Raw genomic sequence first — 20,853 nt, 5'->3', positions numbered from 1 at the left:
AGACAGAACGCAACTAAAACTTTAAAACTTCCGATATTCCATGTTTACAGGGTTGAGTTTATCAACTTACCAACAACGAAAAGCTTTATGCGTACGTCAAGCTGCAGGATTAGAGATCCCACTAATAGTCGAGCTCCAGCTGATGTACCAGTTCCACCAGAACTCTTTAGGAGAACCACCAAGTTAAACTCAAGTCTATAATCCTCAACAGAGCACCCTAACAGGAAGATTGTTCACAAGGAAAACTTGGATTAAAGTTCAAAAACAACAAATCCAAGTTAAATTTCAGGGCCATAAAATTTCCAATTCAAAACACGAATAATATACAACTGTATATAGAAGATACATCAGAACTGTAATCACCGAAACGAGAGAGATTCTCATACAACACAACCAGAGCTGAACCAATATCAAAAATCATAACAAATGCAATTATTACTGGACATATGATCTCCTTCCATTAATTGTTTGTGTAACAAGGAATTACAATATCAAGATCATACAATCAAACAAAAAAAAACTAACCCAACTTCACTAAAACCAAATCTACAACCACTAACCAACACCCTAACCTCCAAATCCGTAAAGGGTCCTTCCTTGCCTCTTAAGAGCATAAACAACATCCATAGCCGTCACAGTCTTTCTCCTAGCATGTTCAGTATATGTAACAGCATCACGAATCACATTTTCAAGAAAGATCTTAAGAACCCCACGAGTTTCCTCATAAATCAATCCAGAAATACGCTTCACCCCACCTCTACGAGCAAGCCTACGAATAGCTGGCTTGGTAATACCTTGAATGTTATCTCTTAACACCTTCCTGTGCCTCTTAGCTCCTCCTTTGCCTAATCCTTTGCCTCCCTTACCACGGCCTGACATTTTTCAGGGTTTTGAAATTTAATTTTTGGAAAATTGAATTGAAGAGATGATAAGCTGAGAATTTGACGACCATGATTTCAGTTTTCGGTATTTATAGCTGCTGATATTGTGGATCGGCATTTGTGTTAAATCGTGATCGTTGGTTTTTGGAGATCGACGGATATGAGGATCGATCCGCGTGGAAGTACGATATTTTATGCAAATCGTTGATTAGAAAGAGATCAACGGTTGAGAATGTTTTATTGTGTATTGACGCGGATTCTGATTTTTGAAGTTACGTTTAGCGGAAAATGAAAATGTGATTTGTGAAAGTTAAAAATTATTAGGCGCCTAAAAATTTGGGGATTAGTTGGTTTATATACAGCCAGAAAATTTGTGGATTGATTTATAATATTTTATTAAGAGGCATATTTTAGAAAAAATACAACAGATAATTTGAGATATAATTAGTTATTAGCGCTCCATAACCGTAACTGTCATAAATATGGATTTAGCATGTTGGGTTGGTTCATCCTAACCTGTGATTTTGATACATTTTTTAGCTAAGATTTTACTTGCTTTGGAGTTCGTTTGAATTTGAAAATGCGTCTGATTATCTTCGAATTGAACTAGGCACGCTGCTAAGCTCTTAACGACGTCCATGAAAAATTTCAGTCATTTTATTTCATAAATTCTGGATCACAAAAAACTATAAGTTATAACACATGAAAATCGGTAAAAGATTGGGATTAGCCTACTTTTTGGGACTCCTTTAAACATGAAAATGCGTCGATTTGCCCCTCATGACGAATTGGATCAATTGCTAAGGTCATGACAAATGTCCATGAAAAATTTCGATCATTTTTTTTGAAAATTTCATATCAAAAAAAAATGCATGGACAATAGCACAGGAAAAGCTGCAAACTCTAGGTTGCTTGCTTTGGGATCGTTTGAACTTAAAAATGTGTCTGCTTACTCCTCAAGACGAACTGGTCCATTGCTAAGGTCTTAACGGGCGTCTATGTAAATTTTTAGTCATTTTGTTTTGGGAATTCCGTATCACAAAAAAACCATAGACTATAGCACATGAAATTGACACAAATTAGGTGTACCTGCTTTGAGGCTTGTTTTAAGTTGAATATCCGCATGTTTGCCCATTGGGACAAACTTGTTCCATTGCTAAAGTCTTAACCCATGACTATGAAAAATTTCGTTCATTTTATTTTGTGAATTCCAAATCAAAAAATCCATGGACTATAGCACACGAAAATAAGCAAAATCCAAGTTTTCCTACTTTGGGACTCGTTTGAACTTGAAAATGCGTCCATTTGCCCCTCGGGACGATCTGGATCGATTGATAACGTCTTAATAGACGACTATGGAAATTTTCAATCATTAAGTTTCAGGAATTCCGGATCACAAAAATACATGGATAATAGCACATAAAAATCAACAAAAAATGGTTTTAACTGCTTTAGGGCTCCTTTAAATTTGAAAATGCGTCTATTTGCTCCTTGGGACGATTTAGATCATTGCTAAGATCTTAATAGACGTTCATGAAAATTTTAACCATTTTATTTTAAAAATTTCTGAATACAAAAAATTCATGGACTATAGCATACGAAAATTGACAAAGTTCATTGCTAAGGTCTTAATGGACGTCCATGAAAATTTTTGGTCATTTTATTTTCAAAATGTGGGATCACTAAAAATCTATGGAATATAGCACACGAAAATCGACAATCATTCTCTTTCTCGTGATTATGTTTCGGTAATCTTCTCCGGTTAATCCTTCGACGAGTTAGAAAGAAAAATCATAAATTTTATGTTGAAAATTATCAATTTTTCTTTGGAAGTCATCATGTCCTCCACTGCTTCTATTTCTTTTTAGAGTTCCTCTTTAAGGGTAGAGTGTTGTATGTGCTTCCATCAAACAATTAATGGTGACAAATTTTGTGATTCCTCAATAAAAGAATAACTCAAAATTAAGAAAAATGTAAATGCTTTAAAGAAAATAGGGCCACCAATAAAAAAAATTAAAAAAGAAAGAAAACTGAAAAAACTAATATATTTATAAAAAAAATTATAATGCATAATTATTTAGTGACCAGTAAAATAGTGTCATGTGTTCAAAGTTGTCGTTCTAACATATATATTTTTCACGAATCTTAAGAAAGATTAAGACACTTTCTTTGTCATGTCGCATTTTGAGGGGGTAATAATATCGCTTTGAACAAGATTAGGTTTGTATAATAAGTTGTCATAATAGTTTAAGTATGTAACTAACTTTTCGGTACATGTTTGGAGGGATTTATGTCTTTTCCCTTTTTAGTTTCACATAAACTTTATGTCATCCAAGATATGTGTACAATAATATCATGTAATGTTGTATGTATAACCAAGTACCGATGGATTGGGCTTTGATATTTTTTGGCCCACCGAAATAATGGGTCAACTTAATCTGTCTCGTCAAATTTCAGAACACATATGGGGAACTAGCCGAATCATATTGAGGTAGGCCGGATGGATTGGCCAGCCAATATTGACAGCTCTCGATATTGAAAATTGTGTTGATTTTAGTTGTACGAAAAATGGTACTGTGACTTTTGATTGTAACAAAAACTTAGTGTGTGTTTAATCTTATTAACTTAAAATTACTTTTTTTCCTATTTTTGTATGTGTTTAGTAAATATTAAAGGTTTTTATAAGTTAAAAGAGTTGACATAAATATAGAAAAGCTAGAAAATAAGATCGAAATAAACTAATTTGATTATTAATTTTTTTTCAATTTTTCGATTTGATGTTCAATATAAGGATTTGGATATTTCGTTACACCAAAGAACCAAACTTTTATAAATTAATTTTTAAAAATGAACCAATCTTTTGGTTCCCATCCCAACAATTCCTCAACCAAAAACCAAAAGTCAACTAGCAGAACAGCCATCCAGCAACAAATCAAAGCAATAGATTTGCAATTCAGATAATTAACTTACAAATACTAACAGATATTTTTATCGATGTACATCAAAATCGATGAACCGAGTCGAAATTAATAAAACCAAATGCTCAATCAGGTCTCTAAATGAATTCCAATTAATCAAACTCAAAAGCAGATATCGAACACAAGTGACAAATCCAAAAAGAGAAATTGAACCACCAAAATAGCCATCAGACAAAACTAATGGTGTAAAGACCATATGATTATAAAAGCAATAAGCACCACTTGACTGTCAACAACAAAAAACAGTTGGAATATAGCAGAAATATCACATATTTTGGTTCAAAAAGAACATAATATAGTAAACCAAAAAATGTATCAATGTTTATAAACTGTCTGATGTATTATTATATCTTCTTAGAGACCCCAAGCCTGAGTCTGAAATCTTCTTCCATTAGCGGAAGGCCATCGCGCAACTTCACTTTTGGTTCCCATCCTAACAATTCTTTCGCTTTTGTGATATCTGGTTTCCTTTGTCTTGGATCATCTGGTGTATTTTCCACCATTTTTATCTCAACTTTCGGACTGATAAGCTGCAAACACACGAACGAATATATGTGGTTTAAACAGAGTGATTTTCCAGCAGCGGAAATACAAGTTGTGGCAAAATCTAAAGTACACAAAGAGCAGCTTCTTGAGAATATGTGATTACCTCCTTCACTAGTTCCGCAAGCTCAATCATGGTAAATTCACCTGTACAGGAAGATCGACAGGAAATTAGATCAACGTAGTATTTCAAAACTGTAATTTAGCTTGAGCATGATATCAGGATTTAGTCAGTAATTGCAGCACACATGTGTCAATTGATCTGGACTTTGGATTTGCGAAAAGAATTACAAAAAAATTATCAGACCCTTGCCTCCCATTAGAAATTGCACTCATCGAATAAAAATCTGATTATATCACACTCACCTGGGTTACCGATGTTGATTGGCCCAGTGTTATCCCCTTCCATTAGACGGATAAGTCCATCAACCTTCAAAGTATTGAAGACGAGGGGGAAGAAAACATTAGGAGCAAACTCATATAGCAATAACGACTATGATAGTAGTTCATTGACATACCATATCAGAGACATAACAGAAACTGCGAGTCTGTGTCCCGGGAGCTTGAACAGTTAATGGTTCATCCCTTTACAACGGAGAAAATCAGGAATGTTAGTTAAAAAGATTGGTATAATTAGGCGGGATATGGATCGACAGAGAGAAATTGGTGATTGAATATGCAAAACGGTTGAACAAAAGCAAAAGTCGATCATTACAGTTGACGAAGCTACTAATAATCATCACAAATGGACTAAGAAAACAATGGCCTACTTTGGAAATCACGGTCAACGTATCATTAAGCATGTAGTTACATTTGTATATTCAGAGTGATGACAATCAAGAAAGAACTTACCGAAGTGATTGAGCTATAAAGTTGCTGACTACACGCCCATCGTCAATATTCATACGAGGTCCATAAGTGTTGAAAATTCTAGCAATTCGTATTTCTGTTGCAAAATGCATAGATATCATGAATGCATCAGTGGAATATTGTGGACAACCTGAACAATATCAAAGGAACTACAAATTACCAATCCCATGCTGCCGGTGGTAGTCAAACATCAATGTCTCTGCCACACGCTTCCCCTCATCATAACAGCTTCGAACTCCTAAACACAACAACAGTGACATTGTTAGACATATGCTTCAACGAGATGCTCAAACGTTGACTTAGATACACTCATCAGATCAAAATCGGTGTTTGATTTCTAGTTTCGAATTTATATTATCCTTTTGCTTTACTACTAAACACTTAAACTTTTTGTAGAAGAGTCTTCCTGTGATCAACGTGATTGAGTGAACCAAGTAGTCTAAAAGAGAATAGTAGTGAAACTTTAGTTGTTGAATCTCCAGATGCAATTCCGTATTGTCCTCTAAGTTGGAACAGATGTAAAAACATGATTAATACACACAAAACAACTTACAATATGGTGCCAGTGTTCATAAGTTGAAACAATGTTCGAGTTCGTGAGGTTTTCATGAAATTCAAGATGTAAGAGGACGTACCGATTGGGTTAACATTACCCCAGTAGCTCTCAGGTTGGGGATGCACAAGAGGATCACCATAAACCTCTGAGGTTGACGTGAGCAGAATCCTACACACAATTACAGAAAGTGAGTAAAGTGAAAGTCAAAAAGATGAGGTCAAGAAGCATTTTAAATCTTCTAACCTTGCTCCGACACGCTTTGCTAAGCCCAACATATTCAGCGTGCCAATGACATTAGTCTTTATTGTCTGTCCGAAAAAAAGTTAAAGAAAAAATGCATCAAAAACAAATTTTGTACTTCACCATATCTATTAACCTGCATGAACCTAAAAGGTTTATTTCTATAGTTTACCAGAGATAACACAGTCCATCAGAATTTTATACTAGCCAAAGCCAAGAGGCTTATCAACAGAGGTTAAACGAGACAAAAAAAAGATGCAGCATTGACAAAATAATATTCCCGTTTCTTCTTTATTTGGGGAACAACAGAAAATCAGGTAGAATCAGAGAGCTTATGCAAATAAGTTATGAATAGAAATCATCACGATTCACTGATAGCTAAGATCGTACATACCTTAACAGCATTGTACTTATAGAAAATTGGAGAAGCAGGGCATGCGAGATGATAAATCTTATCAACTTCAACCAACAAGGGCTCTGTCACATCTACAAACAATAAACATGTAACAGAAACAGTCACGCCTTCTGATAATACAGTATGAAACAACATACGGGTGTCGACTCAACTGTTTGAACTGCTACAATGTTGGGAGGTCAGAGTAGACAACTAAGATCTGACACTTAACGTAGGAAGTTAGCTCTTCTACCGTCACCAGATTGCAGCAAAAACAAACCCAAACTAAAATCTACTTATCTTAATCGTATTAGAAGTTAAAGTATTCAATTTCATTAAATGAAACAGTTACTATTACATAAAGATAAGATTTTTCTAGCCTGTATTCCCCTCGACTAGATGTTGAATACTCACAAAAAGTAGTCTATATATTAGCTAACTAGTATGTAAATGAAGTAAAGATGAGAGTATACCGTGGCGCCTAAGCTCAAATCTGGGATGACCAATCCATCTTTTCAGATTATCCTTTGAACCAGTGAAAAAGTTGTCCACAACAATAACCTGCACGGTGATAAAGAAAGAGCTTTAGATGCATAAGGGCATCATTCTATTACTCTACTACGCATTCACTCGGAAGGCTCATGAAAACAGAAGTAGTTTTTCCTTACACATAAGTCTATAAGGGGCTAAGGAATAAAAAATAGGATTATAAAAACAAATCGGCAAGGCAACAAAAAAAATCTAGAAGATACTGATGAACCGATAGATGATGCAAGACCGAATAAGTTACCTCATTCTTCTCATCCTCCATCAATTTGTCGACTAGGTGAGAACCAATAAATCCAGCTCCTCCAGTAACCAAAATTCTCATGTTAGGCTGCAACCAAGAATAGAATGTTTTAGTAAAACGGGCATTAAGGATTAGAATTTAGAAGTAGGCAGAGCAGACCAAACATAGCATATGCGGTTTTACTATGGAATGATAGTGTTTAACTGATCAAAACCCTTTAGTACTGTGACTCCAGTAAAGCACATCGACACTCACTATTGCCGTGAGTGCCAACTTGCTAACTGAAAACATCAGAAGTTTCATCAAAAATGAAACTATACAACTAGGATCAGGCCAAATGGATGATTCTTAACTCGTAAAACAGAAGCACCAAAGCAAATATCAAATTCCTATCTCTAGGTCAAGTACACTAATCTTTCGTTTTCGCAGATAAAGCTGATATCAAATCCACACTCGTTCTTTATTGATTCAAAACTCCACACAATTATCAACTTCCGATTTTAAGACTAAAATAGTTGTTTGATTAGACCATATGGTTTATACTCTATACCACATATCTTCTCTTTTTCGGGGGAAAATTGGGGGTAGGGCAGGTAGTCAACCAACTAGCTACTACGATTTACCTATACCACATATCAAACACAAACAAAAGAACAAACTTGTTGTCAAAGCCTATAATGACAACTTCAACTCATAGGGTAAACATACATACGCGAAAAAATTACTAAAATTCCAACAAAAACTCGTAATTTCAAAAGTCGAATAAGAACTTATCAAGTTTAAATTCTGAATCCGCCCCTACATTAAATTTACCTGAAAAAACTTTGAGAAGCGCAAAGGAGATGGAGTTGGAGGTGGCTTAGTTGTTGTTTGGTGATCTCCATTAGCAGAATTCTTTGCCATTGCTCACAAAAATCCTTCAATCAAATTAGTTATATAGAAAAACTAGCATTAGATCCCAATCAAAACCTTCTTAATCATAAAAAAAAACACAGTAAAAATCAATCAAAACCTTCTAAATTAATTATTCCAGCATCAATCTCAATCAAAACAATCAAATTAAACAAAAACACATAAAGCTTAATCCAATTAAAATCATGTTATATACCAATTCATAAAACATACCTTATGCCAACAAAAAAAAACTTTTTTTGCTCTGCTAGTTCTGTGACATGCAAAAAGAGATTATACACATTTATATATATATATATATATATATACAGACACATAAACACAAAATAAAAAATAAAATAAAAGAGATTTACTTGGCAAATAATAAAATAAATTGAAATAAGAATGCTTATAATTGACGAAACGTAAAGTTGAAAGAATAACATATAAGAGTACCAAACCTTTAGAATATTGATTTTCAACAAAGTCAAAGCAAAAGTAAAAGAATACTTATTATTACCTTAGATGGGATTTTGCTAGAATTAAGGCTATTAATTAAGTGCGATGATAGTGGAATATAAATATTTATAAGTTTTTAAGAATATATTCTTTTTTTTTAAAAAAAATATTTACTAATTTAATTTAAGTAGAATAAGAAGATTAAGAGAAAGAAAACTAGATTTTTTTTTTTTATTTTTATTGACTTCGTGTATTTCGAGGAGGACTCAACTTGGACTTTTAACATTGATTTTTTTGACATAAATTATAAATCGTCAATTCTCTATTTTACTATATAGAGAAAGTTTATAATAGAAATCATTTCTTTTCTTTTATAGATAATCACTCTATAAACATTGTAATATAAAATTGTATTCTTTTCAAAATTTTCATTTAATATAAATTGTATTTTATTCTATATTTCTAGATAATATAAATTGCAATAAATATTATGTGTTAAATTATGTGTCTTTTTAATTATTGTTGATTTTTGTTTTATTTTATTTGACCACTATTTTTAAAAATATATATTTGTTTTATTTATTACTTTTATAATATCAATAAAAAGATAAATATTTTATTTTATAAAAATAAATATGTCGTTGAAAAAATCAAATAACGCTTCTTAGATATCTAATAGAAAGAGCTAGGAATGAAAGACATAAACGCATTCATCGAATGTGATTTATGAGTAAAGTTTTGTGTCTTCTTATTTATTGTTGAAATTACTATATTATCCCTTTCACTTAATTTTTATTTGTCCCCTATTATTAAAATATATTTATTTCATTTATTACTTTTATAATATGAAAAACAAAGATACATATTTTATCTTTTTTAAAAATGTCATATCGTTGAGAACTTGAAAAACGCTTCTCACATGCCTAAATAGAAAGAGCAGAGGAGATAATGCATAAAATGCATTCACCAAATGCGATTAATGAGTAAAATTTTGTGTCATCTCATTTATTATTGAAATTACTATATCACCCCTTACGTTTAATTTTATTTGTCAATTATTTTAAATATACATTTATTTATTTCATTTATTACTTTTATAATATTATAAACAAAAATATTTAATCTTTTAAAAAATGTCATGCCGTTGAAAATATGAAAAAACGCTTCTCGAAGACCTAAATAGAAAGAGCTGAGAAGATATAGCATAAAACGAATTCAACCAATGTGATTTATGAGTAAAATTTGTGTCTTCTTATTTATTGTTGAAATTAACATATTACCCCTTCCGTTTAATTTTATTTGTCCACTATTTTAAATATATATTTATTTATTTCATTTATTACTTTTATAATATCAACAAAAGATAAATATTTTATCTTTAAAAAAAAATCATGTCGTTGAAAACATGAAAAATCCTTTTCAGATGCTTATATAGAAAGTATTGAGTAAATAAGGCATAAAACGCGTGAGCCAAATGAGTTTTATGAGTAAATTTATGTGTCATCTTATTTATGGGTTGGAATTATTATATTAATCCTTCCGTTTAATTTTATTTTTTCACTATTTAAAAAATTATTTATCTATTACTTTTATAATATGAAGAAAATATAAATATCTTATTTTTAAGAAAAAATCCATATCGTTGAAAACTTGAAAAAACACTTCTCAAATACCTAAATAGAAAGAGCTGAGAAGATAAGGCACAAAATGCATTCGCGAAATGCGATTTATGAGTAAAATTTTATTTGACCACTATTTTAAAATATATTTATTTATTTTATTTATTACTTTTATAATATCAAGTAAAGAAAAATATTTTATCTTATAAAAAATTATACCGTCGGAAAATTCAAATAACGCTTTTCAGATACCTAATAGAAAGAGCTAAGAATGAAAGACATAAAAGCATTCACCGAATGTGATTTATGAGTAAAATTTTGCGTCTTCTTATTTATTATTAAAATTACTATATTACCCCTTTTGTTTAATTTTATTTGTCCACTAATTTGAAATTATATTTATTTATTTTATTTATAACAATTATAATATCAAAAGATAAATATTATATCTTTTAAATAAAGTCATGTCATTTTAATTTTGAAAAAAAACGCTTTTAAGATCCTAAATATAATGAGTTGATAAAATAAGGCATATAAAACGTGCACCAAGCACAATTTATGAGTAAAATTTTGTCTTTCTTATTTATTATTAAATTTATTTTACCCGTGCCGTTTAATTTTTTCCCGCTATTTTTAAAATATATGAATTTATTTCATTTATTACTTAAACAATACTCATATCATTGAAAACTTGAAAAAACGCTTCTCAAATAGCTAAATAGAAAGACTTGAGAAGATTAGATATAAAACGCATTAACCAAACGCGATTTATGAGTAGAATTTCGTGTCATCTCATTTATTGATGAAATTATTATATTACCCTTCTATTTAATTTTATTTCTCCACTATTTTAAATATATATTTATTTTAATTTTTTACTTTTATAATATAAAGAAACAATAAATATTTGATCTTTACAAAAAACGTCATGTCATTAAAAACTTGAAAAAACGGTTCTCAGATACATATATAGAAAGAGCTAAGAAGATAAGGCATAAAAGGCACTTCACAAAATGCGATTTATGAGTAAAATTTTGTGTATTCTCATTTATTGTTGAAATTACTATATAACCCATTTAGTTTATTTTTATTTGTCCATTGTTTTAAAATTTTATTTATTTATTTTATTTACAACTTTTATAATATGAAGAAAACATAAATATTTTATCTTTCAAAAAAAATTCATATTGTTGAAAACTTGAAAAAAAGTGTTTCTCAGGTACCTAAATAGAAATAGCTGAGAAGATAAAGAATAAAATGCATTCACCAAATGCAATTTATGAATAAAAGTTTTGCGTCTTCTTATTTATTGTTGAAATTACTATAATACCACTTCCGTTTAATTTTATTTCTCCACTAATTGAAAAATATATTTGTTTATTTCATTTGTTACTTTTATAATATAAAAAGGGATAAATAAATACTTTATATTTTAAAAAAGCGTCATATCGTTGAAAATGTGAAAAAAATGCTTCTAGGATATCAAAATAAAAATAACTAATAAAATAAGACATAAAGCGCATTCACCAAATGCAATTCATGAGTAAAATTTTATGCCATCTCAGTTATTGATGAAATTACTATATTATCTCTTCCAATTAATTTTATCTGTCCACTATTTTAAAGATATATTTATTTTTCCATTTATAACAATTATAATATCAACAAAATATAAATATTTTATCTTTTACATAAAATCATGTTATTTAAACTTTGAAAAAAATGCTTTTAAGATACCTAAATATAATGAGCTGATAAATAAGGCATTAAACACGTGCACCAAACACAATTTATGAGTAACATTTTGTATCCTTTTTATTTATTGTTGAATTTTTTATTTTAGCCATCGCGTTTAATTTTTTCCCACTATTTTTAAAATATATTAATTTATTTCATTTATTACTTTTGTAATTTCAAGAAAAGATAAATATTTTATCTTTAAAAAAACATCATATTGTTTTACTTTTGCTTTGACTTTGTTGAAAATCAATATTTTTCACTATTTATCGAATGCGATTTATGAGTAAAATTTTTTGTTATCTCATTTATCGTTGAAATTGCTATATTACCCCTTACGTTTAATTTTATTAGTCCACTATTTTAAAAATATATTTATTTATTTTATTTATCACTTTTATAATATCAAAAAAAAGTTAAATATTTGACCTTTTAGAAAAACGTCATGTTATTTAAAATGTGAAAAACCACTTCTCGAATACCTAAATAGAAAGAATTAATAAGATAAGGAATAAAGCGTATGAACCAAATGCGATTTATGAGTAAAATTTGTTGTCTTTTTATTTATTGTTGAAATTACTATATTATCTCTCCCGTTTAATTTTATTTTTTTTCATTATTTTAAAAATATATTTATCTATTTTATATACTATTCTTTTTAATACGAAGAAAAAAATAATTTTTATCTTTTAAAAAAATATCATTTCGTTGAAAATTTGAAAAGAAATGCTTCTCACGTAGCTAAATAGAAAGAGTTGAGAAGATAATGCATAAAACGCGTTCACCAGTTGCGATTTATGAGTAAAATTTTGTGTCATCTCATTTATTGTTGAAATTACTATATTAGCCTTTCCGTTTAGTTTTATTTGTCCATTATTTTAAAAATATATTTATTTATTTTATTTTTCACTTCTATAACATCAAAAAAAATATTTTATCTTTTAAAAAACATCATGTCATTGAAAATGTGGAAAACACTTCTCGGATATCTAAATAGAAAGAACTGATAAGATAAGGTATAAAACGCGTGCATCAAATGCGATTTATGAGCAAAATTTTGTATCTCTTTAGTTATTATTGAAATTACTATATTATCATTTCCGTTTAATTTTATTTTTTCCACTTTTTTAAAAAATCATTTATTTATTTATTACTTCTATAGTATGAAGAAAAGATAAATATTTTATATTTGTATAAAATGTCATATCGTTGAAAACTTGCAAAAACACTCATCAGATACTATATAGAAAAACCTGAGAAGATAAGGCGTAAAACTTGTTACTAAATGTGATTTATGAGTAAAATTTTGTGTCATCTCATTTATTGTTGAAAATTAATATATCATCCTTTCGTTTAATTTTATTTGTCCACCATAAATATATATATCTATATATATATCTATATCTATATATATATATATATATATATCAAGAAACAATAAATATTTTGTCTTTTAAAAATACATTATATCGTTGAAAACTTGAAAAAATGTCTCTCAGATACCTAAATAGAAAGAGTTGAGTAGCTATGCCATAAAACACATTCACCAAATGTGTTTTATGAGTAAAATTTCGTGTCTTCTTATTTATTGTTGAAATAACTATATTACCCATTCCGCTTAATTTTCTTTGTTTACTATTTTTAAAATATATTTATTTATTTCATTTATTACTTTTATAATATCAAGAGAAGATATATATTTTATCTTTTAAAAAATGTCATATCGTTGAGAACTTGAAAATTGCTTATGATAGACATAGTTGAAAAGATAAGACATAAAGCACATTTATCGAATACGATTTATGAGTAAAATTTTATATTATCTCATTTATCATTGAAATTACTAATTACTCTTTCCATTTAATTTCATTTATCTACTATTTTAAAAATATATTTATTTATTTCATTTATTATTTTATAATATCAAAAAAAGATAAATATTTTATTTTCTAAACAAACTGTTCATTCTACTTTTATTTTCTCTTGCTCTTTAGGAATTTCTAAAGATCAAAACAACACAAAAGAGAAAAAAAATAATGATGGGCAATTTTTTGAGTGAAAAAAACAGATAAAAAAAGATTTACTTTTTTGGAATACTTCTAAAGATTCTATTCGACCAAACATCATTAGAGATTCTTTTTTTATTTTCTTTGCACATAGTAAAAGTTTTTATTTTTATTTTTATTATACCCATGAAAGCAAGTCCTATGTAAAATTATCTTTTCTTGGAAATGTGAATATTGTTGGCATAAAAAATGTGAGTTCCAACATGTGATATGTAACACTCCCTTCCATATTAAATGATCAGTTTCTATTCTATATGGTAATTAAAAAATTATCAATACATTAATCAATTTAACTAATAAATTGATTTTAATACTTCTAAGGCACATGTGGAATTTTCTAATTGATGAAGACTTCACCATTATATCCTATAAATAATTTGTTCCATTTCATTTATATAATAAATAAACACAACAACAATAAACTACTTTCTTGAGCATCAAGTTTGCTTTTACTTTGTCTAACTTCTTGCTTAAAGGCTCACTTACTCATACATAATAACATGCAACCAAACTCAATCCATTTAACATTTTGTTTTGTAATATTTATTTCATTAAAAACTAAATCAACTGTACAAACAACTGTTTTCTCTATTCTTAATTATTTGTTTATTTTTAAATTAAATATCTATTGAAAAATTAATATTTAATATAGTGAGTTTATCATTTTGTCCTTCATAATTATATTAAGTAGATGACTTGAAAACTTAAATTTTCAAAAGTAATTAACATTTATTGTTTATGTTAATTGAATCTTGATGTTTCATTCCTATTTCTTAAAAAGCAAAATAATAATAATAAAAAAAATATTTCCTATCATTCCTAACAATCTTATGGCGAATAATCAAATATAAATTATTTTTTCAATAATTTTGGAATTCACGATGGATAATCATCTAGCTGGACTAATTTCAACTATTAATTAAATTAAGCTTATTGACTTAACATTAATTAAAATAACTAAACTTGAATTTGGTAACCACAAAGTGGCTGTAGTTTAGTGGTAAGAATTCCACGTTGTGGCCGTGGAGACCTGGGCTCGAATCCCAGCAGCCACAAAAATGTTGATTTTTTTTTTTTTTAAAAATTATTATTAATAATTGTTTTCTTTTTTTCTTTTTTAGTATTTGTGTTAATTGTATAGAATGACAAACTAATAATATAAAATAAAAACAGTAGCTACCGTTTGAATTATTTGTGTTCCATAGCAAACTGTTGTCAATTGTCTCTCTCTCATAAATGCTCAACACCGATAGCGAGTCGTCTAAACACCAAAATACCAATGCAGGCTACAGAAATAGGGAAGAAAACAAGTAGAGAGAAACTTAGTCCTTTTGCATTGTCTATTCACAATGGCTCGTTGTATGCAATGTAGTTATATATAATTTCTCTCTTTATCATTTATACAATTCGATTCAATTGAATACTTCTTGTCATGTCTTTTTTCCCTTTCTCTTTTTCTCGTTTTATACAAATTCAAATTGTATATAATTTCTCTCTTTCTCGTTTTATACAATTCGATTCAATTGTATACAAATTCATATTTTATACAGATATACAAACACATACAATTGAATTGAGAACGAGAGGCTAACAACAATTTATACAAATGGCCTGCTAGGGAAATTATACAAATCTGAAGAGGAGCCAACTAGTTATACAATTGCTTCTTTTGTATATATGTATGGCGAAATAGACATAGCTTTCAATTGTTTATGTATAGCGAATTTTATATATATATATATATATATATATATATATATATATATATATATATATATATAGCACAATTATGCAAACTTTGCTATATCATACAAATTTGATTTTTTTGTTTGTTATATATGAACGTTACCCGTTAGATAATCATCAAATATAGTAATAATTTATAAAATTCGATTAGTTGAAGTTGAAGTAGCGTAAATTAATAATAATTCGATCCGTCGAAACTAAAGTGGAGCGAATTAATGTATTATTGAAAATAAAACAACTTTCAGAAGCTCTCGCCATGTTTGGTTATTTTTTTAAAAAAAAATTCTCATTATTTGGTAAATCATGTAATCTATGATATTACCTAATTAGATAATTATTTATCACAACATGTACAATCCCACTTTTTTTTTAAATATCTTTTCTGTAAGGATAGTTTGATTTGTGAATAATTTGTACATTATTTAATTTATAAGATTATAATACGTGTGACCAAAAAAATTATGTAATGGATAATACTTTTTTTTTTCACTAGATGTTTTGTTTTAGAGGAATACAAATGAATATACTTATACTAGTGTAATATAAATATTGAATTTTATTGTACACAAGATTTAAAAATATAACCTCATATCCGAAAATTACTATCCCTTATTTTATTTATTTTTTTCCAGACAAGTTGTTTATGGCATCCAAATGATGTTCTAAAAAGAACTTTTCCAACAAACTTTTCTAAAATGTTAAATCCCAAAAAGAGTTGTTCAATATTCCCAATTAGTATTCAAAGTGTTTGTGCAACTTGTAGAAGTATAAATAATTATTCTCACCATCAACAAATATGATACCAACTAAGGTTGTTTTTCTCTTAATCAAAGATATCGATTAGGTTTGAGCTTATCTCCAATTAATTAAGATAAAGTGTTTATTCATACTTTTAACAACATGAAAATATTGGTCCATGACTATATTTACTGCATCTTCAAGAGCAACTCTAGATGCTTTTCTATTTGGTGATTTCAAGAAGTTGCTTCAATCCCGTTAAGAGTTTTGAGAAAATTACACGAATAAAAAAAACACAGATTCGCAATCTCTTTTTAGCTATTATATATGTGCATCTCTCTCCTCTCTTCCTTGATCTCTCGCCTTTCTCCTTCTTATACATATACAAATATAAATTATACATATAACTGTATATGACAGATTTACTTACAATTTGCCTTTCTCCACTCTTTGCCTTCTCTAACTCGCCTCTCATCTCCCTCTCAAATTTCTCTTGTCAGATATACCACTTACATATATACAATTCTCTAACAGATATACATATACGATTCGACAAAATATACAAATACATTCATCTTGCTCCACTCTCCGCCCTCTCTTCTTCCTCTCCCAATCTAGCTCGCATTTCTCCCCCTCTAACATGAATCTACCAATCGTAATTAGAAAACTATATCTATGAAGCCTAATTAAAGCATTTCAATAGCTATTTACGAAATTTCCCCTTAATTTAGCTGGTCATCACGATCCAATAAAGATTGAAATTTGATATATTTTTTTTATAAAAAGCACTTTCCTATGAAATATAAATTCAGAATAATCAAACTAAACTAAACTAAAATAATTATTCGTTGTAATCACCTATTTTCAAATTTATTTTAATCAACTTTCAGTGAGACACAAGTTGCCCTAGCGGTAACGTTATATCTCTTTTTATAAAATTACGCGGCGCTTAGCATAAGCTTTTCTTTGGCTTTATTTTGATAGGTTAGAGTAGTTACGAATTTCAAAAATTTAATAATTTTAGCTCAAAATTTATATTTATATTTAAAGAATTATTAATATATATAATAAACTTATTCAAAATTAAATTAAAAAAATTATTATGATTCAAAATATATAAACTAAAATTTTTGACTCCACTTATATTGCATTTATATTTTTGGTAGCTTTATGATAAGAAATAAAAGATTTGATTCTCTTGTCATCGTTAATATTTTATACTTTTTAAATGCTGATTAAGGCATATGCCATAATGCTTGTCGGAGAAAATTCAAATTTTAATTGCTTTTTAATTTATTTATATAACTTTTATTTGACACGAAATATAAGAAAGTAAATATTTTTTAAAATTTTTTTTACAGGTTTAAATTATAGGTATATAGAATTATATTAAATGTGTCATTCAGAAAGTCAGAAAATAAAAATTGTTATCTCTTGTTTAATATGATAGTAACTAATTTTAATATTGCGAGTGAATAAAAGTTACTCTATTTTTCAAGATATTTTTATATTTTGGATATAAAAGAAAGGAACTTAACTTTAATCAAGAGTTCATTACAGCTGTGTTAATTTAATTAAAGTAAACTGATGGTAATATATACATGAATCAGCTTTGACACATTTTGTCACCTTTTAATCTCCTATCATGTGTTTGTTTAATTAATTCACTAATTATGATTATGTACTTTATCTTTGTACCACGATCGGTTCTACTTTTTTAGTGCTTGATAAGTAAAAGGTGAATGCAATCCACCGAACAACCTCTAAAAAATAATACTTTACTTAGACTTGTTTAGTGACGGAGTCAAAAATTCGTTAAAAAATTATATCGTGTAAAATTTTTAAGTATTTATATATATATATTGATTTTTTTAATTTTTTTTTTACTTTTTTCATGCATTTACTTTTTCATATTTTGATACATTCTGATAAAAATGCAAATTTTAACAATTTAGAGAATCAATCAAAAAAGATATATCGAATATTGAAATCGATCGAGAAGTCTTCATTTTTTTTTTAAGTGAGTGATTGAGCAAAGCATACTTCTATTGAATTAGCCTAGCATTACTTTATAATAGATGCACTTAAACTAAAAGTAAGTTCTCTTATATACAATTTATCACAGAGCATAAAGATCACTTAATAAAACGTCTACTCTGATAGAAATTTTATGAATACATGTAATATATTTTTAGATGGGGCATGCACGATCGAGAGTACAAGCATTTTCAATAAATTTGATTTAATTAATCTATCGTCAGAGCACATAATGCAGCAAATAAGTAGTACAATATACTATTTTCAGATTATTAAAAAAATTCTATAGAGTATACATAACTTTGTTAGTGCTTAAGAATATATATATATATATATATATATATATATATATATATTTAAAGTTGTTGGTTTTTTCCTCTCAGATACTTTAACTATGCTATTTTCCTATTGAATCATTGAACCATCCATAATTTATTTTTTTAAACACTGTTGATTGATGTAGAACCAAATTTTGTGAGAGTATTGATAGAGAGGATACATATGTTGTTCCAGAAGTCATTAGTTCAATTGATAATGAAAATGTTCGAGAATAATTGTGTTTTACTTCAAGTCATTTGGACATATTAGAAAAGAGCTAAATCTAATACACAGTTTGTCTTCATTCCTTCAATCAAAATAATTACAATACGAACACAATTGAAGGCGTTTACAATAGATTAGTCGATCAAATCAGCCAACAGTGTTTAAAAGGAATAAATTATGGATAGTTCAATGATTCATTCGAAAAATGACGTAATTAAGGGACCCGAGGAGAAAAACTCAACAAATTTAAAGATTTACAAGTTTAAGGATTTATTTGTAAGTTTCGCGTATTTTATTTGATCTAGTGTGATTAAGATTACTAGATTAGTGACTAAAAGATATTGTCTAGATTGTAAATAGGAATAGGATTCCTTTTACAGTGTTTTGTCTATCATATAATGTTGTCTTTTTTATGTTATTCCCTTTACTTTTCACTTTATTTATTTTACTTTTCACAAACCAAATCATAGATTTAATGTTTTTATAATGATGAGATTTTAAGCTATGTTTTTGCACCACTAAAAAGAAAAAAAAAATTGAAAAAGGGAGAGCTAAATGGAATATTTGAGATTTGGAAAGATCTTTTTGAATACTTCAAGTATTACTACTTGAATGTACTTAGAAGTTTTGCATTCTTTTTTCCAATTAAGAGCTGAGAAAATATTCTTTTTTCATGTCTATTTCTTACTTGAGGGATTCAACCATACTTAAATAATTCCTCCCTTTCAAAATACTTATTAATTATTGTATATTTTATTTCTCGAGAGTTAAAAGCTTTATGAATTTCGATTGATATTTTGTTTACCGTTAATTTTATGTAATGTTGTTTGATTTGAGAAAAAGAGAGATTTTTGAAACTTGTGATATGTAACAAGTCATAGATGTTTGTATGATTATAACAACACGTCCGAAGGAGTCTGCCGTACTGCAATACTTTCTCTGTTTCAGAATACTTGTTAATTTCACGTTTTATTTTTTGAGAGTCAAGCTCCATGAGCTTCAATTAACATTTTAACATATTTGATCCGTCCCGACTTTATGTGACGTTGTTTGAGTTGACACACAAAGTTTAGAAAAGAAAGATTTTTGAAATTTATGATCTAAAACAAATCATAGATATTTGTACGACTATAAATTTCATATTTTAAAATTAAATTGTTACTAAATATAAAATTGTGTCATTTTTTTTTTAACTGACGAAAAAAGAGATCGTGTCACATATATTGTGAGATAGGGAGTTTTTTTTTTATCATACTTATATGAGAAGAATTGAAACTTGCAAGTAGTATTTCTCATAAGATTTTTAAATATTTAAATTTTAAGTTTAAACTATTCAGTAAATTTAATTCTCCAAAAATTAATCAAATTAACTCTAAAAAAAAAACGAAATGTAATAACTATTTTGAGACGAAAAAAAGTCTAATTTACTAGAATTACTTCATTAAATCTAACAATAATTACTTAGTGAGGTATAACTAGACATGCATATATATAGAAGTACATATTAATTAATTAATCTCTTCATACCCCACATTTTGTTCCAAAAGAATTATTTCGAGGTCCGAGACTATGGTGGCCTTTAAAATTTAGAAACGTTAGATATATTTCCATGTTATATGGGGACGAATATACTATATACGAATTCAATAAAATTTAATAATTTTAATTTAAGCTTTGATACATATATCATCGTCATCGGTGTCGCAGCTAGTTGAAGACATGCATGCAGATAAAGATTTGTATCGAAGGTAAAATATTTTCTAAC

General features: G+C 28.1%; 2 protein-coding genes and 1 non-coding gene across 6 annotated transcripts; 1 reads left to right on the top strand and 2 right to left on the bottom strand.

Moving 5' to 3' along the window:
- Positions 1-432: 432 nt before the first annotated feature.
- On the bottom strand, positions 433-952 carry LOC101264401 (histone H4). The gene has a single exon (XM_010314997.4). It carries the CDS (start codon positions 877-879, stop codon positions 568-570), a length of 312 nt encoding a protein of 103 aa, XP_010313299.1. The 5' UTR covers positions 880-952; the 3' UTR covers positions 433-567.
- On the bottom strand, positions 433-8,695 carry LOC101258224 (UDP-glucuronic acid decarboxylase 5). Of its 4 annotated transcripts, none has more exons than XM_069291429.1 (14): positions 8,664-8,695; positions 8,378-8,417; positions 8,066-8,169; positions 7,253-7,339; positions 6,936-7,023; positions 6,463-6,554; positions 6,072-6,136; positions 5,908-5,996; positions 5,433-5,510; positions 5,255-5,348; positions 4,921-4,987; positions 4,769-4,832; positions 4,509-4,549; positions 433-4,389 (listed from the first exon to the last, which is right to left on the bottom strand). In XM_069291429.1, the coding sequence occupies exons 3-14, from the start codon at positions 8,153-8,155 to the stop codon at positions 4,204-4,206; spliced, it is 1,041 nt and encodes a 346-aa protein (XP_069147530.1). In that variant the 5' UTR covers positions 8,156-8,169; positions 8,378-8,417; positions 8,664-8,695; the 3' UTR covers positions 433-4,203. The 4 variants fall into 4 exon arrangements, with proteins under 4 accessions (XP_069147530.1, XP_069147531.1, XP_069147529.1 ...); XM_069291430.1 differs by lacking the exon at positions 8,664-8,695 and adding an exon at positions 8,605-8,632; XM_069291428.1 differs by lacking the exon at positions 8,664-8,695 and adding an exon at positions 8,518-8,567.
- Positions 8,696-15,007: 6,312 nt separating this feature from the next.
- On the top strand, positions 15,008-15,079 carry TRNAH-GUG (transfer RNA histidin (anticodon GUG)). Its single transcript has one exon. It is a non-coding gene; the product is annotated as a tRNA-His (tRNA).
- The last annotated feature ends 5,774 nt before the right edge of the window (positions 15,080-20,853 follow it).

This window comes from Solanum lycopersicum, chromosome 11 (genome assembly GCF_036512215.1).
Source record: "Solanum lycopersicum chromosome 11, SLM_r2.1".
Lineage (NCBI taxonomy): Eukaryota > Viridiplantae > Streptophyta > Magnoliopsida > Solanales > Solanaceae > Solanum > Solanum lycopersicum.
Note: the sequence above shows the minus strand (reverse complement) of the source record. Positions and strands in the feature narration are given on the sequence as shown.